The 19,567-nt window shown below is 42.6% G+C and overlaps 1 protein-coding gene across 1 annotated transcript in view; it reads left to right on the forward strand.

The window, feature by feature from the left end:
* Nucleotides 1-19,567, forward strand: part of ATP11A (ATPase phospholipid transporting 11A) — a 225,678-nt gene that overhangs the window by 110,828 nt on the left and 95,283 nt on the right. Inside the window, exon 3 of the mRNA XM_077813627.1 lies at nt 12,393-12,482. Within this exon, the coding sequence (XP_077669753.1) occupies nt 12,393-12,482 (90 nt within the window). The remainder of the gene's footprint in view (nt 1-12,392; nt 12,483-19,567) is intronic.

Raw genomic sequence — 19,567 nt, forward strand, 5'->3', positions numbered from 1 at the left:
AGCAGAAGGGTCTTGTAACTAAAGACCATATCCTAATGCATATGTACAGTGAGACCAAACTAAGGTTATATGGGCAGTTCCGGCATTTCATAGAATCATAGAATCATAGAATATCAGGGTTGGAAGGGACCCCTGAAGGTCATCTAGTCCAACCCCCTGCTCGAAGCAGGACCAATTCCCAGTTAAATCATCCCAGCCAGGGCTTTGTCAAGCCTGACCTTAAAAACCTCTAAGGAAGGAGATTCTACCACCTCCCTAGGTAACGCGTTCCAGTGTTTCACCACCCTCTTAGTGAAAAAGTTTTTCCTAATATCCAATCTAAACCTCCCCCACTGCAACTTGAGACCATTACTCCTCGTTCTGTCATCTGCTACCATTGAGAACAGTCTAGAGCCATCCTCTTTGGAACCCCCTTTCAGGTAGTTGAAAGCAGCTATCAAATCCCCCCTCATTCTTCTCTTCTGCAGGCTAAACAATCCCAGCTCCCTCAGCCTCTCCTCATAAGTCATGTGTTCTAGACCCCTAATCATTTTTGTTGCCCTTCGCTGGACTCTCTCCAATTTATCCACATCCTTCTTGTAGTGTGGGGCCCAAAACTGGACACAGTACTCCAGATGAGGCCTCACCAATGTCAATTTCTGAACATTAGAGTGTCTGACTTCACAACTTTAACAACCTTATCATTCTTCATAACATTTATTGGGGTGTAATAAATTACATGTACTCTACACTTACGTAGTGCACAATTAACATCTCTGGGGTGGAATGCTGAAATTGTAGTATACAGCAACTTCATTTCCTGTGCTAAGTAAATATGTTCTCATAGTGACACTGTGAAGGGAATTGAGCACCAGCAAAATGTGCTATTGTGTCTTCAGTGACCACAGGTGCTCACAACTTTTGTGTTGTGTCTCAGCTGAAAGATGTTACCTCAAGTAGAATCACTGTACCACAAAAGAGGTACCCCCACTGCCACCATTTCTTGTCGTATCTGGGCTTTCCCTGAAGGATAACCATCCAAATATTGACACAGCTGCTGATCTTACGAGATGTAGCCAGAGCTAGTAACACTGTAGTTTGAAAATCCTCCAAATATCCTTGTTCTGCAAATGAGTCCTCAATTGCATCCCACAGAAAAACTAAATTATAGTTTTTTGAAGATACTAGTTATTTATGAGTCATCTCAGACCTTCAGAATCACAGTGAATATCTATCTTTTCTTGTAGCTAAAGAGGTCTCTCTGTTCTCAGTAAATAATTTTAAGATGTCACTGACAGATATTACAATTACATGGAGTATCTTTGGGGATCATATTGTATTAAATCTATGAATAGTTTATGTATGATTGTGTTCTACATGGGGGAGGGGGAGTTACCACAGCACCTTCAGGAACTAAAAACAGTGGAGGGTGATTAAGGTAAATCACTGAAAATGAAAAACTCTAGGGAGGTACCACCCCCTGGAGTGGCTTGCATATATTATTCATAATGGGTTTTCCAGAGACTAGGGGACAAAGAAAGGGCTTTTGGCGTAAAAGGATGAGCTTGAACTGACCCAATGTGTTCCTTCTGATCCAGTAAACAGACAGGTCCAAGGGGGGAGACCCTTGTGGAAGGTATGAAATTACTTTGGCCTACAAGGGCCCCATATGGTTGGTGGGTGACCTCTAGTGAGCTTTTAGCATATGTACAGGAACTTTTATTTTTTAAGTTTTTCTCTATAATGCTTTTATTTTAAGAATAAATGTACTTGCTTATAAAGTACCATGAGGTAACTTGTGATTTCTGGCGATACGTTATTTATAGACTTTGGAGAGAAAGAAAAGCACAGACTCTGACATTTAGGCAGACTGGCTTGCTAAGGCTATCACAGGATAAGGCAGGGAGCTGTACAGCATTAAAACCCTGAGTCAGAAGGAAGTGGGACAAGGGTCCCTGCCCGGAGACAGGTGTGGCTGGAGACCTGACAGGGAACTCCTGGAGTGGACCATGGAGAGGGGATACAGGTGCAGTTACCTATCACTGTTTCAGGGTATGTCTACACAGCAGCTAGACACTCAAGGCTGGCCTGTGCCAGCTGACACGGGCTCGCAGGCCTTGTGCTGTGGGGCTGTTTCATTGCTTTGTAGATTTCCTTACTGTCATTGTCACTTGTTGCCAGTGTTCAAAAGTGTGCATCTAAAAGAGCAGCTAGTGATGAATGCATGTGTAGTTCATTCTGTATTAAGAGCGCACTTAATGAGCCTACGCTAAAAGCCAGCACTACATGTGGTCAGTAGGTGTTTTCAGACCTACATAACTTAGTCAAATAAAATGAATTTTCTTCTGAAACAAGGCCATGTTCTGATCCGCAGTGAGGACTCTTTCTGGGACAATTGCAGCTTTTGAAAACCAGACTTTTCAAGTGGACGCCCATTCAAACCTCACTTAAAGATTTAAAAAAGGGCTGTGAAGTGCAGAGGTTATGAAGGTCATTCAGGAAGAGGGAACACAGGACTCCTTGACTCTAGCTTTGTGTGCATTCCCTACTATGAAGAGGACTTCTTCTGTGAATAAAGCAGGAGGCCAGGGAAGGTTTTCAGAAATATTTGGACAGCTGTCCATGTTGGTTTGGAGTCATTCTTGGAACTAACCAGTTTTGTGGGAAGCTAAGCTAGCTACAAGTTAAGTTATAATGGAAACTGTTTTATCAACCACCATTGTGCCCTCCAGAAGGCTAGACAGTCTCTGATCTTTGTTACTTGCTTTTTAAAATGTGGCTAAGATATTTGCACATTCATACATTTTTATTTGTCTCCTGCAAAGCACTTTACACAATTGCCGAGGCATTATTATCTCAGTTTTATTTGTTACATAGCTAAGTTTAGAGGTCTCAAGCAAATTGCTTCAGACGCTTTAGTTGGGGGCAAAGACGTAAGTCTAACACATTAAAGATCAGAGTTCAGTTCTGCCACAAACTTCGTATATGGCAAGTCACTTAATGTCTGATTTCTAGAAAAATGGGAGCAGTGAATGTTGTCCCTCTTTGATTGTTAGTGTGAGGACTTTCTAAAAAGGTTTGTGAAGCACAAAGACATAAAAATATTGGAGGAAGAGGTGGGATTAAATCTCTAAGCCCTGTCTGTGCACATTTCTTTTGGCTGTGGGCAGCATTTTGATGTGTCTTCCACAACATTTGAAAAATGCATCCTGGCTAGTTGGCATAAATTTAAGAATGAGCAGCTCAGTGGGTACTTAATTAAACAGTGCATGCATATTTACTAGATTGGCAGTGCACCCTTCTATAGGTGGGCTTAAAAATTTTGGCAAAAAATCTCTACTGCACATGTTCAGTATATGATTTTGACTTGTCCAAGTGGTGAGCATTTGAAATACATCTTCCAGAATAAAGATGTGAACTGCATTTGACAAATTCCGTGTCTGAAAAGTGTAATTTTATAAATTTAGAAGTTCTGAAAACAGAACAACTTTCTCATTATGGATAAAGTATATTGAATATAAACTGTATAATTGCAGCGGGCATTTGAGCTCTCTTGCTGAAGGCAGACACCTTGTTTAAAAAAAAGTCATTTGCTATTTTGGCAACATGAGAACCTTACATAAGAAGTTGTAAACATTTTCTTTAAATTTTGTTTGTGTCATAAAAATCCATGTGCTGGGAATATTGCTGTTAATACATAGGAATCCAAATATTGTTTAAATATCTTGGTCTTTTCTGATGTATAGTTATACTTATTTTAGATGTTGGTACCTAGCATTTGTTTGGCTTGTTGTAAGAAAAAAAGTATTTGAAAATCTTAACAAATAAAAAGAGATTGAATCCATCGTGGTGGTGGCTAGAATTCAGGATGTGGCTGGAGGTTCACCATTGGAGGGTTAGATAGAGAGAACACAGGGTTGAGGGTGGCACAACAGCCTGGAGGTTCTTAGGAGCATGGGTGAATGGGTATATATTTGGTTATAGGAGGCAGCAGGAAGAATCCAGTAAGACTGGGGGAGGGAGAATCTGATTTGTGTGAAGTGGGAGAAATTTGGAAAAAGTGAGGATGTGGTGGTCGCTGCTTGGCCAAATGAGCTGTGGGAAATTGAGGAGGCAGCTGTCATCAAAAGGATTCTGTTACTCTTGGGGGGATTATGTGACAAATTAAAAATCATGCACCAAAAAATTAAAAATTCTGCAAAATTCTGAAAATTTTATTTGTCAAAATAATCACACCAGTTTCAATTATTTTGATAAGTTATTTAAACTACAGTACAGAAAAAAGTCACAATAACTATTCAGGATTTCCTTAACACATGAAAGTTAAGTTACAAATATTTGGTAACTAATACCCTGCATTTCAGTTATAATCCTTGATTTTCATTCAAATTACATTACAGAACACCAAACAGGGAACAAAAATATTAAAATGTCATTTTAAGTTGCTCAGACTTTCACACATGAAAGTCGTATTGTTTTCCTAATCATTGTCCTGGACCTAGCTGGGTACTTTGGAAAATGCTTGGTTCTGATCGTCCTGACATTTTATTGACTGCTTGGTAAATGTTTTATTTGCCCTCAAAAGGCTTTTTTTTTTTTTTTTTTAAAATGGGTAAGTAAAAATCTAACTCATTGTGCCACTTTGGCACAGGAAAAAAGTGAAAGAGTGAATAGATCTTCCTAGCTGATTCCCTTATTGCCATTTATAAGGTTTTACATCACTTTGGCAATGTAGGGACCTTAAAAATTGTACAGGTTTTGCTCCTGGGGGAATTGACTGAGAATGGGAACGGTTAACTAACAATAGAATAATTAACAATGTTACTATGCAGGCAGGTTACTATGCAGAAAAGGAGGACTTGTGGCACCTTAGAGACTAATACATTTATTTGAGCATAAGCTTTCGTGAGCTACAGCTCACTTCATCAGATGCATTCAGTGGAAAATACAGGTTGCTATGCAGACAGGTTGCTACATTTCTGTCTCCAAGAATGAGATCAATTAACTTTTTTTTTTTTTTTTCACAAAAGCTATTTTCTTTAACTTAAAAACAAATAATTTTCCGTAACATGATGCTAATATTTAATTACATGTTTTTTTCAGTTCTCAAGAACTTACATTTTACTAGGCAGGCAGGCTGCTATACTTCTGCCTCAGGGACAAAGCCTTCCTCTGCATAACAAAAAGACCTACCCTCCTCCACGCCCCTCAAGCTGCAGTATCAAGAGAGACTGACAGAGTCTCTCTCACTTGTTGGCCAGACCCGCCCCGTGACAGTGATCAACGTCTCGCCCGCAGGCAGGCACGCCGAGTTCCCCATCCCCCACAGTGATTTGTGTCTCTGGAGCTGCTCCAGGCAAACTGGAACAGATGACAGACGCGCTGCCTGGGCTGCCAGGGAAGAGACGAGTGTCTCTCCCCCCTGTCCCCCGCCCACAGTTTTAGTTTGCGTTTTTCTGCACGGGGGGCACAGAAATATGTGGGCCATATGAATTCTGCGTCCCTGCATCGGCGCAGAATTCTGTCAGGAGTAATTCTATGCATACAGGAGCACTGCTACAGGATGCAAGAGCAGCACAGCACTGTAGGAGTGTGCTAGAATTACAGAGGAAGGTTGTTACTACAACCTGGAGAAACACTTCTATGATCGGTTTCAGAGTGGTAGCCATGTTAGTCTGTATCAGCAAAAAAAAAAAAAAGAGGAGTACTTGTGGCACCTTAAAGACTAACAATTTTATTTGGGCATAAGCTTTCGTGGGTTAAAACCCACTTCATCGGATGCATGCAGTGGACAATACAGTAGGAAGACATATATACACAGAGAACATGAAAAAATGGGTGTTGCCATACCAACTGTAACGAGACTAATCAATTAAGGTGGGCTATTATCAGCAGGAGAAAAAAAACTTTTTGGAATGATAATCAGGATGGCCCATTTCCAACAGTTGACAAGAAGGTATGAGTAACAGGAGGGGAAAAATTTAGCATGGGGAAAGAGTTTTTACTTTGTGTAATGACCCATCCGCTCCCAGTCTCTATTCAAGCCTAATTTAATGGTGTCCAGTTTGCAGATTAATTCCAGGTCTGCAGTTTCTCGTTGGAGTCTGTTTTTGAAGTTCTTTTTGTTGGAGAATTGCGACTTTGGGTCTGAAATTCCATGACCAGAGAGGTTGAAATGTTCTCCGACTGGTTTTTGAACGTTATAATTCTTGACGTCTGATTTGTGTCCATTTATTCTTTTGCATAGAGATTCTCCGGTTTGGCAAATGTACATGGCAGAGGGCTATTGCTGGCACATGATGGCATATATCACATTGGTAGATGTGCAGGTGAACGAGCCTCTTATGGTGTGGCTGATGTGATTAGATCCTATGATGGTGTCCCTTGAATAGATATGTGGATAGAGTTGGCAACAAGCTTTGTTTCAAGGATAGGTTCCTGGGTTAGTGTTTTTGTTGTGTGGTGTGTGGTTGCTGGTGAGTATTTGCTTCAGTTTGGGGGACTGTCTGTAAGCAAGGAATGGCCTGTCTCCCAAGATCTGTAAGCGGGAGGGATCGTCCTTCAGGATAGGTTGTAGATCCTTGATGATGCGCTGGAGAGGTTTCAGTTGGGGGCTTAAGGTGATAGCTAGTGGTGTTCTGTTACTTTCTTTGTTGGGCCTGTCCTGTAGTAGGTGACTTCTGGGTACTCTTCTGGCTCTGTCAGTCTGTTTCTTCACATCAGCAGGTGGGTATCTGTAGTTATAAGAACGTTTGATAGAGATCTTGTAGGTGTTTGTCTCTGTCTGAGTGATTGGAGCAAATGTGGTTGTATCTTAGAGCTTGGCTGTAGACAGTAGATCGTGTGATGTGGTCTGGATGAAAGCTGGAGGCATGTAGGTAAGTATAGCAGTCAGTAGGTTTCTGGTATAGGGTGGTGTTTATGTGACCATCACTTATTAGTACTGTAGCGTCCAGGATGTGGATCTCTTGTGTGGACTGGTCCAGGCTGAGCTTGATGGTGGGATGGAAATGATGAAGATGTCATCAATGTAGGGCAAGTAGAGTAGGGGCGTTAGGGGACGAGAGCTGAGGAAGCGTTGTTCTAAGTCAGCTATAAAAAAGTTGGCATATTGTGGGGCCATGCGGTTATCCATAGCAGTGCCGCTGACTTGAAGGTATACATTGTCCCGAAATGTGAAATAGTTATGGGTGAGGACAAAGTCACAGTCATCTTACGCTACATTGATGACATCTTCATCATCTGGACTCATGGAAAAGAAGCCCTTGAGGAATTCCACCATGATTTCAACAATTTCCATCCCACCATCAATATATTTACACCTGAGATGGAATTTGTCTGTGCATAGTTCAAGGATAGATATATTTGGAAGGATTTTAAGGATTAATTTACATATTACCTGGGCTACCTCAGTTACTAGGGTTCCTGATCAATTATGCTGTTCCCCTTTATTCTAAAAATATAACAAATAAATCTGGCTCAAGCAAAAGCATATATAATATTTGAGGCACCTGAGACCTGTTAAATTGTAGAAAAGTAGGGAGAGGCCTATATGGGATTGGAGAGATGATGTGCTGAGGTTGTAAAGTGGAAGGTGTCTTCTTATCCAGAACTTCTCTCAATCTCAAACCCTTGAGGAAAGAATGAAAATTCATATTTTTGTCTGTTTATTTAAACTACTTGAATTGGCTTTCTCATTCTGACATATGAAGTGTCTAGACTGATGAAGGTGATATGCTTCCAACTTACATTATTACTCTTAATTGTTTACAGAAGAAAAGTCATTCTATAAGCTGTTGAATTTTGACTTGATAAACAGTCGTCTTTTGGGGAGTTTTAGTGCTATCAAAAAAACCTGTATGTTAAAATGGTGATCAAAAATATATGTTTTCCTTCTATAATTAATTTTCAATGTTGATGGAATGAAAAAAACTCTGTTTATTCCAGACACATTAAATTTGTAGTGTACATAATTTTTTCTCCTCCTTGACTGATTTGCCTTGATAATACTTGGAAGTAAATTGGTTCTCTTATATTGAATTTCTATTATGTTCCCCAATCAGTTGTAGCTATCTTACCTATGAAAATGCAATATCAACAAAGGACTGGAGAAGAAGAATTGTATAAATCTGCGGAGACTGTGATTTATTAGGAAGTGATGACTACAAGATCTGAAAAGGATAACTTTTTCCCATTAGTCTAATTTAACAATGAAAGTGTAGAATTACTTAAATCAGTCTCTTCCCACAAACCATCATCTCCAAATTTAATATAACTGAAAGGTCACATTCAGGTTTTAGTGTTTAAATAGTAGAAAATAAAGTTTCAAGTAAAACTTCAAGTGGCCTACCTGAGACTACATTTTGGAATATATGACTTAGCTGCAGATTTTGCCTCTTGTAGAGCAACAGTGACCAAAGATGACAACAATAGGGATCAGGAATCCAAAGAACCTCTTTTTAGCAATCCCTTCTCTTTAAGTGTTGCTAAAGAGTTGGTAATATATCTTCTTGCTCTTCTCTCTTTAAAGATGTCACCTAGGAGATGAAAAGACTAAAGATAGGAGCTGCAAAGAAAGATTTATATTCTCCCCACAGTCTCTGATATATCATCATTTTATTAATCTAACTGAATGCCCCCATGGCTGCCTCCTCATCTCTTTCAATCCCCATCAGGTTATAACTATTATCCCCAGAACTGGCATCAGCAGCTTCTTAGAATCATAGAATATCAGGGTTGGAAGAGACCTCAGGAGGTCATCTAGTCCAGTGCCCTGCTCAAATCAGGACCAACACCAACTAAATCATCCCAGCCAAGGCTTTGTCATACTGGGTCTTAAAAACCTCTAAGGATGGAGATTCCATCACCTTCCTAGGTAACCCATTCCAGTGCTTCACCACCCTCCTAGTGAAATAATGTTTCCTAATATCCAACCTAAACCTCCCCCACTGCAACTTGAGACCGTTGCTGCCTCTTCTGTCATCTGCCACCACTGGGAACAGCCGAGCTCCATCCTCTTTGGAATCCCACTTCAAGTAGTTGAAGGCTGCTATCAAATCCCCCCTCACTCTTCTCTTCTGCAGACTAAATAACCCCAGTTCCCTCAGCCTCTCCTCGTAAGTCATGTGCCCTAGCCCCCTAATAATTTTCCTTGCCCTCTGCTGGACTCTCTCCAATTTGTCCACATCCCTTCTGTAGTGTGGGGACCAAAACTTGACTTAATACTCCAGGTGTGGCCTCACCAGTGCCGAATAGAGGGGAAGAATCACTTCCCTCGATCTGCTGGCAATGCTCCTACTAATACAGCCCAATATGCCATTGGCCTTCTTGGCAACAAGGGCACACTGCTGACTCATATCCAGCTTCTCGTCCACTGTAATCCCCAGGTCCTTTTCTGCAGAACTGCTGTTTAGCCAGTCGGTCCCCAGTCCATAGCGGTGCATGGGATTCTTCCTTCCTAAGTGCAGAACTCTGCACTTGTCCTTGTTGAACCTCATCACATTTCTTTTGGCTCAATCCTCCAATTTGTCTAGGTCACTCTGGACCCTATCGCTACCCTCCAGCATATCTACTTCTCCCCCCAGCTTAGTGTCATCTGCGAATTTGCTGAGGGTGCAATTAATCTCATCATCCAGATCATTAATAAAGATGTTGAACAAAAATGTCCCCAGGACCAACACCTGGGGCACTCCGCTTGATACTGGCTGCCAACTAGACATCGAGCTGTTGATCACTACCCGTTGAGCCCGACAATCTAGCCAGCTTTCTATCCACCTTATAGTCCATTCATCCAATCCATACTTTAACTTGCTGGCAAGATTACTCTGGGAGACTGTATCAAAAGCTTTGCTAAAGTCAAGTCTTTTCAAGCAGTGACTTTCTCCTCTATTTTTGTTAGTTAGTCTTTGTCCTTAACTGGAATTTTAACTTCATCTTACACTTGGTTGCAGTAGACTTGGATTTTCAGTTTTTATTTTTATTCATTTTCTGTGTTTATAGCTACATTAAAGTCTTGTAACAAACTAGAAATTTTTATAGGTTCATTTGAATTGTGATTTCACAGTTTTGATTAGAAATCTGGTGTTTAGTTGGGAATGAAATAAAAACAAGCTTTTTTTGAAGTCTCAATTATTTTTTCAATCTGCATTCCCATTCTGAGTGTAACCTCATATAAAAGAACCACCACTTGCCATTGTGTTGCTATGTGCAACCAAGTGTGCTGCTGAGAGACTTGAATGTAGTTGGAAACTCGTCACTCTGGTTTTATTTCTCAATCATTTTTTTCTATTATTTGTTTAATTTTAAACAGAAAATCAGAATCCCAGGTAATCTAATACCCCTGTAATTGTAGCTTCTACATCTGATAATTTCAAAACAAAACAACACCTTTTTGTAATCTTGTCCGTCTTCCAATTACCCGTGGCTCTTGCCACATCCCTCTTCTGGATCATTGCATCTGCCATCCTCTTCCCCCTTACTTCCCCATTGGCTCCATTTCCCCATACATGTTAACCTCACCCCTATAAAGTTCCCACCAGCTCTCCTTGCTCTTCTTCCCTTCTCCATCCCCATCTTCCCCATTCTTCCACCAATACAAATCCAGATGTCAGATCCCACATCCACATTCTCCTTTGCCTCGTCACCTCTTGTGACATTTTCCCAACCCTGGCTTTCCCTCCACACCAACCCTCTCCACCACCTTTTCCTCTTGTGCCACCATTCCTAATCTCATGCCCATCCACCTACTACCCATCTCCCCCTTCCTTTTCTCTTGCTGCCTCTGGAACCCCCACTTGATTTCTAAAAAGATCTCAGCCGTCCACATCCTCCTCATAGCTCCCTGCCTCCAGCTACTGGATCCCTTCATCTGACATTGCCACTGCAGCTGTCCTCTTTTTATGAAGGCCTCTCCTTGCTTTCTCCTGGCTGGATCAGACAATAATGGGGGTGTTGGGCTTTTCTCCTCCCATTCCTGCCATTTCCAACCTCTCCCTCCCCCCTTCCCACACATACTCTTTTGAACAGTACTGCATCCAACTCTCTTCTTCCCCTCCATGTTGCTCCATTCACCCAACTCCTCCCCATCAGCCTGCCTCTCTGATTTCAGCTTCTGACTCACTCTCTCACACTTTCCTTACAATCTCCCACACTCACCCTTTTTGATTTTGCCCTATACAGCCCCTTACCTGAACATTTCTTTACCCTCATATTTTCACTTGACCTGCAGTCCTGTTTCCCCGTTCCCACTCCCCAAGATGGCCATTCACTTGACTTGATCTTCACCAAGCACTGCTCTTTCTGTTGCTGAGTTCCCTCTATCCAACCCAGCTATCAGCTGGTCTCTTTTTCAGCATCACCCATCAACCTCTTCCCCCTTCCCCTCACGCCCTATCACTTGCCCTTTTTGTGACTTTCAGTTCACCAGGGTTGATTTCGTCTTGTCTGCTGACATCTGCTCCTATGTGCCAGCTTTTGTGCTGAAGAGAAATCCCATGACCAGGCTGACTGACTTAATTACAAATTAGTTCTCTCCTTCAGTTCTGCCATATTCTTAGATAAACAGCTCTACTTCTTCAACTTACTTGAATCCCACATGTGCAGTCACAGCCATTTTTTTACCACTTTTGACTCCCTCCTCAAATCCTTCCCTCTTTTGCCTCCACTTCTCTCCGCACTGGATCTCCAAGAGAAAATTATAAGTTTATATAGTCTTTATTTGTATTTTCATATTCTGTAATTTGTATGTCACATTATATTCATTACAGTTTTGCTATGTATAACACTGTTAAATAAAGGTTTTACAACCATAAACTGTTAGTGCTCTTGATTGTTTTAAGGGATGCATGTGTAACAAAACTAAAGAACATAAAGGGGGCTGATAACTTTTGATTTTGTCCCTGACTTGCTGACAAAGCAGGTTTAGCATAAATGAAAAAAGAAAATGGAGATTAATTAAATACAGCATTAGAAGCAATTGTTTTAATATTTTAAATGTTTTTCAGTGGCTTTCAACTAAATATATCGTAACTAAATATCTGGGTATCATTGCCATAAAAACTTATTTCAGTCCATAGTACCAAGATGTCCAGATGTCAAATATTTCTGAATGAAACTGTGGAGTGCTACACTTCTGCTTCGGGTAGCCATGTTAGATTCAATCATTCAGTTAATAACTGAAATTCTAAGAATGCTTGAATGCCAATTGCATAAGTATATTTGCCTAAATAAATTAACAAAAATTTCTTCTAATTTGCATTTAATATTTAAACTTAATTTGTGAATTTTAAGCTTGTTTGATTCTTAAAGTACTTGTATATATTTTGCTGCTGTTAGTGATGTGGCAGGGCACGCAGTATTAGAGAAAACAGCATTATCATCATAAATACTTAAATACTCTTTACATTTTTTTTTAGTACACATTTTGGAACTTTGTACCGAAGAACTTGTTTGAGCAGTTCAGAAGGATAGCTAACTTTTATTTTCTCATCATTTTTCTTGTTCAGGTAAGCCATTCCCATTTCTTAAATAGGTTCATATGAACATTGAAAAAACAGAACTTGTAAAATTCAGCTAAAGCTTGAAAGAGATTTAGAAAAAACAAAACCAAACCACCTGCATCCTCCAATCCACCAATTTTGGTAGCAGGAGAAATTGGATGGTTAAGATTGATTGGTTTAAAGATTGGGTGGTGATATGCTAAAGAACTTTTTCAACTGTTTCTAGTGTGAATCCAATCATGGTGGGAAATGGCACTTACTTATAGCTGATGATTAGTGTTTATAAAATGAGTGGTTTTTATGTTGTAATAAACAGGTTTTCACCTCACTAAACCCACCATCATAATTGGCACTAGCTGGCATGCATGTTGGTAATACTCAGGATAAGTGGTAGTCTAAATGGGTATGGAAACTGGATTATCCTCCATCAGCAAAAGGTAGTCCCTCCAGGCCAGGGTCAAGGCACACTGACAGGGTAGTGTGGGTAGGCTTTCACTGTCACTGTGCATGTTGACATGTTTCAGTAATTATAGGTTGTCACTTTTTAAGTCCCTTAATTTTGCACCTTGAATGAGCACTGAAATACACTAAACGTAATGGAAATTCACTGGTTCGGAATTTTCTATTTCTTAACTTCTCTAGACCAGCGTTTTTCAAAGTTCGGGTCGTGACCCAGTACTGGGTTGCGGCAAGTAAGGCACTGGGTCAGTCTGGTCAGCACCACGGACCAGGATCTTAAAAGTCCTGTTGACAGTCCTGCCCAGCTAAGGCAGTCTAGTGCCTACTTGTTTCGACAGTGTGCTGCACCCCAGAAGTGGCCAGCAGCGGGTCCAGCTTCTAGGCAGGGCGGCACGGGGCTCCGCATGCTGCCCAAGCACCAGCTCCGCACTTCCATTGGCCAGGAACCGGCCAATGGGAGCTGGTGCGGGGGGAGTTATGCCTGCGGGTGACAGCTGCGCGGAGCCACTTGCGCACCTCTGCCTACGAACTGGGCCTGCTGTTGGCTGCTTCAGGGGCAGCGCGGTCCGTGGTGCCAGGACCAGTGGGAAGCCTGACTCCGCACCCGGCTGCGCTGCTGACTGGGAGCCTCCAGAGGTAAATTCGCACCACAACCCCACGTCCCAATCTCCTGCCCCAGCCCTGAGCCCCCCAGAACCCCTTTCTGCACCCCAAACCCCTCATCCCTGGTCCCACCCCATAGCATGCACCCCCAGCCCGGAGTCCTGACCCCCTCCTGCACCCTAACCCCCTGTCTCAGTCCAGATCCCCCTCCCACATGCTGAACCCCTCATTCACGGCCCTACCCCACAGCCGTCACCCCTACACCCCAACCCTCTGCACCAGCCCTGAGCCCCTCTCACCTCCCAAGCCCCTCATCCTCAGCTCCGTTGGGTCGTAGGCATCAACAGTTTTCTTCAACTGGGTCCCCAGAAAATTTTTTTGAAAACCACTGATCTAGACAGTAGCAAGCAATATTTATGTAGGTTCTTAGAACATTTTTTATTTTTCTCATTGCACTGGGACCCCAGTCTGTGTTCTGCCTCCTTACCATCTAAATGCTGTAGTTACAGTTTGGTATTTTTGCATTTTCTCTTAGGAAAAGAATAGCAGTGTCATGAGGGCTATGAAGAAAGCCCTTTTGCTGCCACTTCGCAGCTAACAATTACTACAGTCTTATTTCCAGTTCCTGTAGCCTTTACTCCTTAACGACTAGAAGGAGGAGTAAGCATTCCAACCCACATGTTTTAACACTTGATTAATTATGTGTTTATTTTGCACTTAAAAATTCTTCCAAAGGACAAAACAGGTATTATGTTTTAAGAAAATGTATAGAATCATAGCGTTAGAAGGGACCTCAAGGATCACCTAGTCTTAACCCTTTGGCAAGAAGCAGGATTTGTTGTCTAAACCATCCAAGACAGATATCTATCTCGCCTCCTTTTTAAAAGCTCCAGTGAAGGAGCTTCCACTACCTCCCTAAACAGTCTGTTCTATTGTCCTGCCGTTTTTCCTGAGATTTAATCTAATCCTCTATGCTAAAGTTTGAACCCATTGTCTCTTGTCCTGCCCTCTGTGGCAAAAGAAAACAACTTTTCTCCATCTTTTTTATGGAAGCCTTTCAAGTATTTGAAGACAGCTATCATGTCTCCCCTTAATCTCCTCTTTTCCAAACTAAACATACCCAGTTCCTTCAGCCTTTGCTCATATGGCTTATATTCCATCCTTTTAATAATCTTTGTTGCTCGCCTCTGGATCCTTTCCAGTTTCTCTATAAACATCCTTTCTATACTTGGATGAACAAAACTGGACACAGGACTCCAGTGGCGGCCTAACCAACATCGAGTAGAGTGGTACTATCACCTCCCGTGACTTGCATGTTATGCCTCTGTTAATGCAACCTAAACATGCATTAGCTTTTTTTGCGATAGCGTCACATTACTGAATCATGTTGAAGTTGTGATCCACCACAACTCCCAAATCCTTCACAGCAGTGCTGCTGCAAAGCCAGTTATCCCCCATTCTGCATTTGTGCATTTGGTTTTCCTTCCCTACATGTAGCACCTTACATTGGTCTATGCTGAATTTTATTTTGTTGTCTGTAGCCCAGTTCTCCAGTTTATCAAGATCCCTTTGAATTTTAACTGTATCCTCCAAAGTGTTGGCAAGCCCTCCTAGCTTTGTCATCTTCAGACTTGATCAGTATGCTGTATTCCTACATCCAGGTCATTAATAAAGATGTTAAACAACACCGGACCCAGAACAGATCCCTGTGGAACCTCGCTTGAGACCTCCGTACAATCTGACATCATTCCATTAATAGTTACTCTTTGTTTGCGGTTGTTTAACCAGTTATGTTGTCACTTAATGGTAGTTCCGCTGAGCCTGCATTTCTCTAGCTTGCTTATCAGAATGTCATGTGGGACTGTCTCAAAAGCCTTGCTGAAGTCCAAGTATATTATGTCCACCACATTCCCCCTACCCACCAAACCAGTTATCTTGTCAAAGAAGGAAAGCAAGCTGGTTTGGCATGATTTGTTCTTAGTAAATCCATGCTAGCTGCTAGTGATTACCCCTTCATCCTCCAGGTATTCACAAATTGAATGTTTTATACACTGCTCTAGTAGATTCCCAGGTATCGAGGTCAGGCTGACTGGTCTATAGTTGCTTGACTGGTCTATCGTTGCTTGACTCCTCCTTTTTCCCCTCTTTAAAGATGGACACTATGTTAGCCCTTCTCCAGTCTTCCAGGACCAGTCCTGTCATCCATGAGTTTCCAAATATTATTGCTAGTGGCTCAGAGATTTCCTCAGCTAATTCCTTGAGTACCCTGGGGAGAATAGCATCAGGCCCTGCTGACTTGAATTCATTCAAATTGGTTAGAAGATCTGACATGTTCTGTACTTATCCCTATCTGCATCCCTTCCCCTTTATTGTCTGTATTAATTTGACTAGTTGTCCAGTCACATTTTGTTTTTTGTGAGAAGACTGAAGCAAAGTAGGCATTGAGCAGCTCTGACTTCCTATCATCTTTGGTTACCAAATTACCTTCTCCATTGAGCAGTGGACCCACACCATCCCTGATCTTTCTTTTTTGTCTGACTTATTTGAAGAACCCCTTCTTGTTGTCTTTAACATTTCTTGCCAGCTATAACTCATTCTTTGTCTTAGCTTTCCTGATTTTATGCAAACACACTTGCGCTGTTCCTATGTATACTTCCTTGATGATTTGGCCCTCTTTCCATTCCCTGTATGTATCCATTTTGGTTTTTATAGCTAAAAAGGTTCTTGTGCAGCCACATTGGCCTCCTGTTGCTTTTCTTATCTTTCCTCTGCATTGGAACAGCATGATGTTGAGGCTTTAGTATTACATCTTTTAGGAACTGCTAGCCCCTTTCAACTCCTGTACTTCCTAATTTGTCTTTTCATGGGACCTTGCCTACTCTTTTTCTGAGTTGGTTGAAATCCACCTTTCTGAAGTCCAGTGTCTTGTTTTGCTGTTCTTGTGTCTTGTTTTCCTTAGCATCTTGAATTCCATCAGTTCCTGATCCCTTCCTCCAAAGTTTCGACCACCTTCATCATAGCAAGCATTTACCCTAATTAACTACTTTCACTATGGGGACAGGCTTGGATATTTCCAAAAGATAGAAACTTTTACCCAATTAAAACAAGGATTCATTCCATTAGGTTCCTACTAATCTTTGAAATGGGTTTTATATGGTATTTTAAAGGGTACCATTTGAAAGAACATCCAAGTATTTAGCAGATACCGATATCTAAAACTTAGAGGATACTTTATATGCTCAAAGTACTGGGCAATCATTAACTAATCATCACAGCACCTCTATAAAGTAGGTATGTAAATGTTGTTCCATTTTAGAGATGGGGATATAGAATAAATATTTATTGACTTGGTCAGAGTCACACAGCAATCAAGTGGCAGAACTCTGATTAGAATTTGGAGTTCCTCATTCCCAACCCTACACTCATTCCTCTTAACATTAAACAAATAAAAAAAGAGTGAGTGAGTGAGTGAGTTCTTAAGGATTTTTTTTCTTGTGCCTGCCTGCCTCAAAAGAACATTAGAGATCAGAAAAAATAGTCACCTGTGGTACTATTAAATGGACAAGCAATTTGAAAATGGTCCTTAGTGCAGGTTTCACTATATTTATTCAGAACTATTGTTTTTTATTAATCTAGAACAGGGGTCTCAAATACTTGGCCCGCAGAGTTATTTTCTGTGGTCCGCGACCTCCACGCGGCCCCCCCAGTGTTTACCTAGAGTGGCTCAGGCCCGGCCCGGCCCAGCACACACCGGGGGGAGGGGGAGCACAGGGGTCTGTGTGTTGCCCTGGCTGCGCCTCCAGGTACCTCCCCCGAAGCTCCCATTGGCCACGGTTCCTTGTTCCCAGCGAATGGGAGCGGCGGGGGGCGGTGCCTGGAGGTGCGGCCAGGGCAACACACAGACCCCTGTGGGCCTCCACCCCAGGTTCCAGTCGCATCGCGGAGCGGCGTGGGGGCAGGGCAGGCAGGCGGGGAGCCTGCCCTGCCCCCGGTGCATGCCAGGCCGGAGCCTGCCCCCCGAATCCCTCCTGCAGCTGAAACCCCTGCTGCACCCCAACCCCCTACTGCACCCCACGCCCCTCCTGCACCCCGACCTCCTGTCCTGAGCCCCCTGCTGCACCCCACAACCCGACCCCCTGCCCTGAGCCCCCTGTCCCACCCCGCACCCCTCCTGCACCCCGACCCCCAGCCCTGAGCCCCCTGCTGCACCCTGCACCCCTCCTGCACCCCCTGGGGGAAGGGAGGGGGTGGAGTTGGGGTGGGGATATCAGGGAAGGGGTTGGAATGGCGGCAGGGAAGGGGTGGAAAGAGTGGGACAGGGGCCAGTGATTGTGCCCTCAGGCCAACGTACTAGTCCTCATGTGGCCCTCGTGGTCATTTGAGTTTGAGACCCCTGATCTAGAACTAGAGTGATAGATTTGAAGGTTCAACCCCAAAAAAAAAAAGGAATATTGGAAGCCCACTCGGTTTGATTTTTTTTTTTTTTTAAATGGAGGGGACCTTAACCAGATAACTCAAGGTTTTTTCAACAAGAATGTGCTCAGATTTTCTTTCGACAAAATATTTTTTCAAAGAAGTGCCTCATAGGTTTGAAAGCAAAGAATAAAAATTCAGACATTTCCAGATACCTAACTTGTTGAAGACTTATTGCTGTTGCAATCTTGCAAAACTTGTTCTTTTTCTTTGAGTGATGGTCCCTATGTGTATTCCACACGTGAGTACACATGTGTCTGAATCTAGAAATTATTCAAAGCATTATCTGTTGACCCGCACTTGCTCAGTTGCTCCCCTCATGTTTCTGACTGAGGGCATAAAAGGCAGTGTGGGTCAACACCCGCCCAGTTCCTTCTTACCTCCACATGGCCAGAGTCAGAATTGTGTCCTTCACTCCATGTATAAACTGTAACATAAAATACTTGTAAATAGTTTGTCTATCTTAACTTATAGAATCATAGACTTTAAGGTCAGAAGGGATCATCATGATCATTTAGTCTGACCTCCTACACATTGCAGGCCTCAGGACCTTGCCCACCCACTCCTGTAATAGATCCCTAACCTCTTGCTGAGTTACTGAAGTCCTCAAATCATGATTTAAAGACTTCAAGTTACAGAGAATTCACAATTTACACTAGTTTAAACTGTAAGTGACCCGTGACCCATGCTGCAGAGGAAGACGAAAACCCACCATGGTCTCTGAAAATCTGACCCCAGGGAAGATTCCTTCCTGACCCTAAATATGATGATCAGTTAGAGACCCTTAACTAGTTTGTAGTTAGTATAGTCTATGGTTAGTATAGAGTAGTTCCCTCACTCCCAGTTGGGGGAAATCTTCTCCAGGCCCAGGACTATGTCCAGAGACCTGAGCTTCAAGAATTGCATTTCCTGCCCTTGCTCCTTCTCCATCAGCAACGATCAACTGTGCCTGTACTGTCTGGGAGAAGTATATATCTCTGCAGGTGCAGTATCTGTTGATCCTTTCCACCAAGAACTTAAGAGACCTGGCAGCCCTGACTTAAGTTCCTGATGGAGGAGGCTATGAGGCCCCGCTCTGATCAAGGCCCAGGAGACCTGCCTGTAAATTGGCCTCCACCAACCAGCAGTGCCCCTCCAAGTACATGGCTTGGAGCGAAACAGTTATCCCCAAAGCCCAAGGACTTTTCCTTCAGGGCTTTCTATGAGAATAGAGGGCACTCTCATGGGTGCAAGGACAGATCCACACAGAGGACTGTCTCTAGCAAATGTGTTTCCTCCACAAGCCGGTCCAGGTTGGGTGAGACATCACGTCTGGAACCCATGGAAGTGGCTCTGCAGAAGATCCCCAGGTTGGAGGGCAAGGCATGCAAAACGAGGGATCCGATGGTGACTGTGCTTCTGAAATGGAAGGACAGATGCTTACCAGTTCCATATTTGAGTGTGGGTCCAGACTCCTTATTGGTACTGCCTTGTTCACCTAAAGAATGTTCGGCTTCAACAAATGAGCCGGGTCCTTCAGACATATCTGTTGGAACTCCCTGGATCCCAAGCCATAC

The sequence above is a fragment of the Eretmochelys imbricata genome, chromosome 1 (genome assembly GCF_965152235.1).
Source record: "Eretmochelys imbricata isolate rEreImb1 chromosome 1, rEreImb1.hap1, whole genome shotgun sequence".
Classification (NCBI taxonomy): Eukaryota; Metazoa; Chordata; order Testudines; family Cheloniidae; genus Eretmochelys; species Eretmochelys imbricata.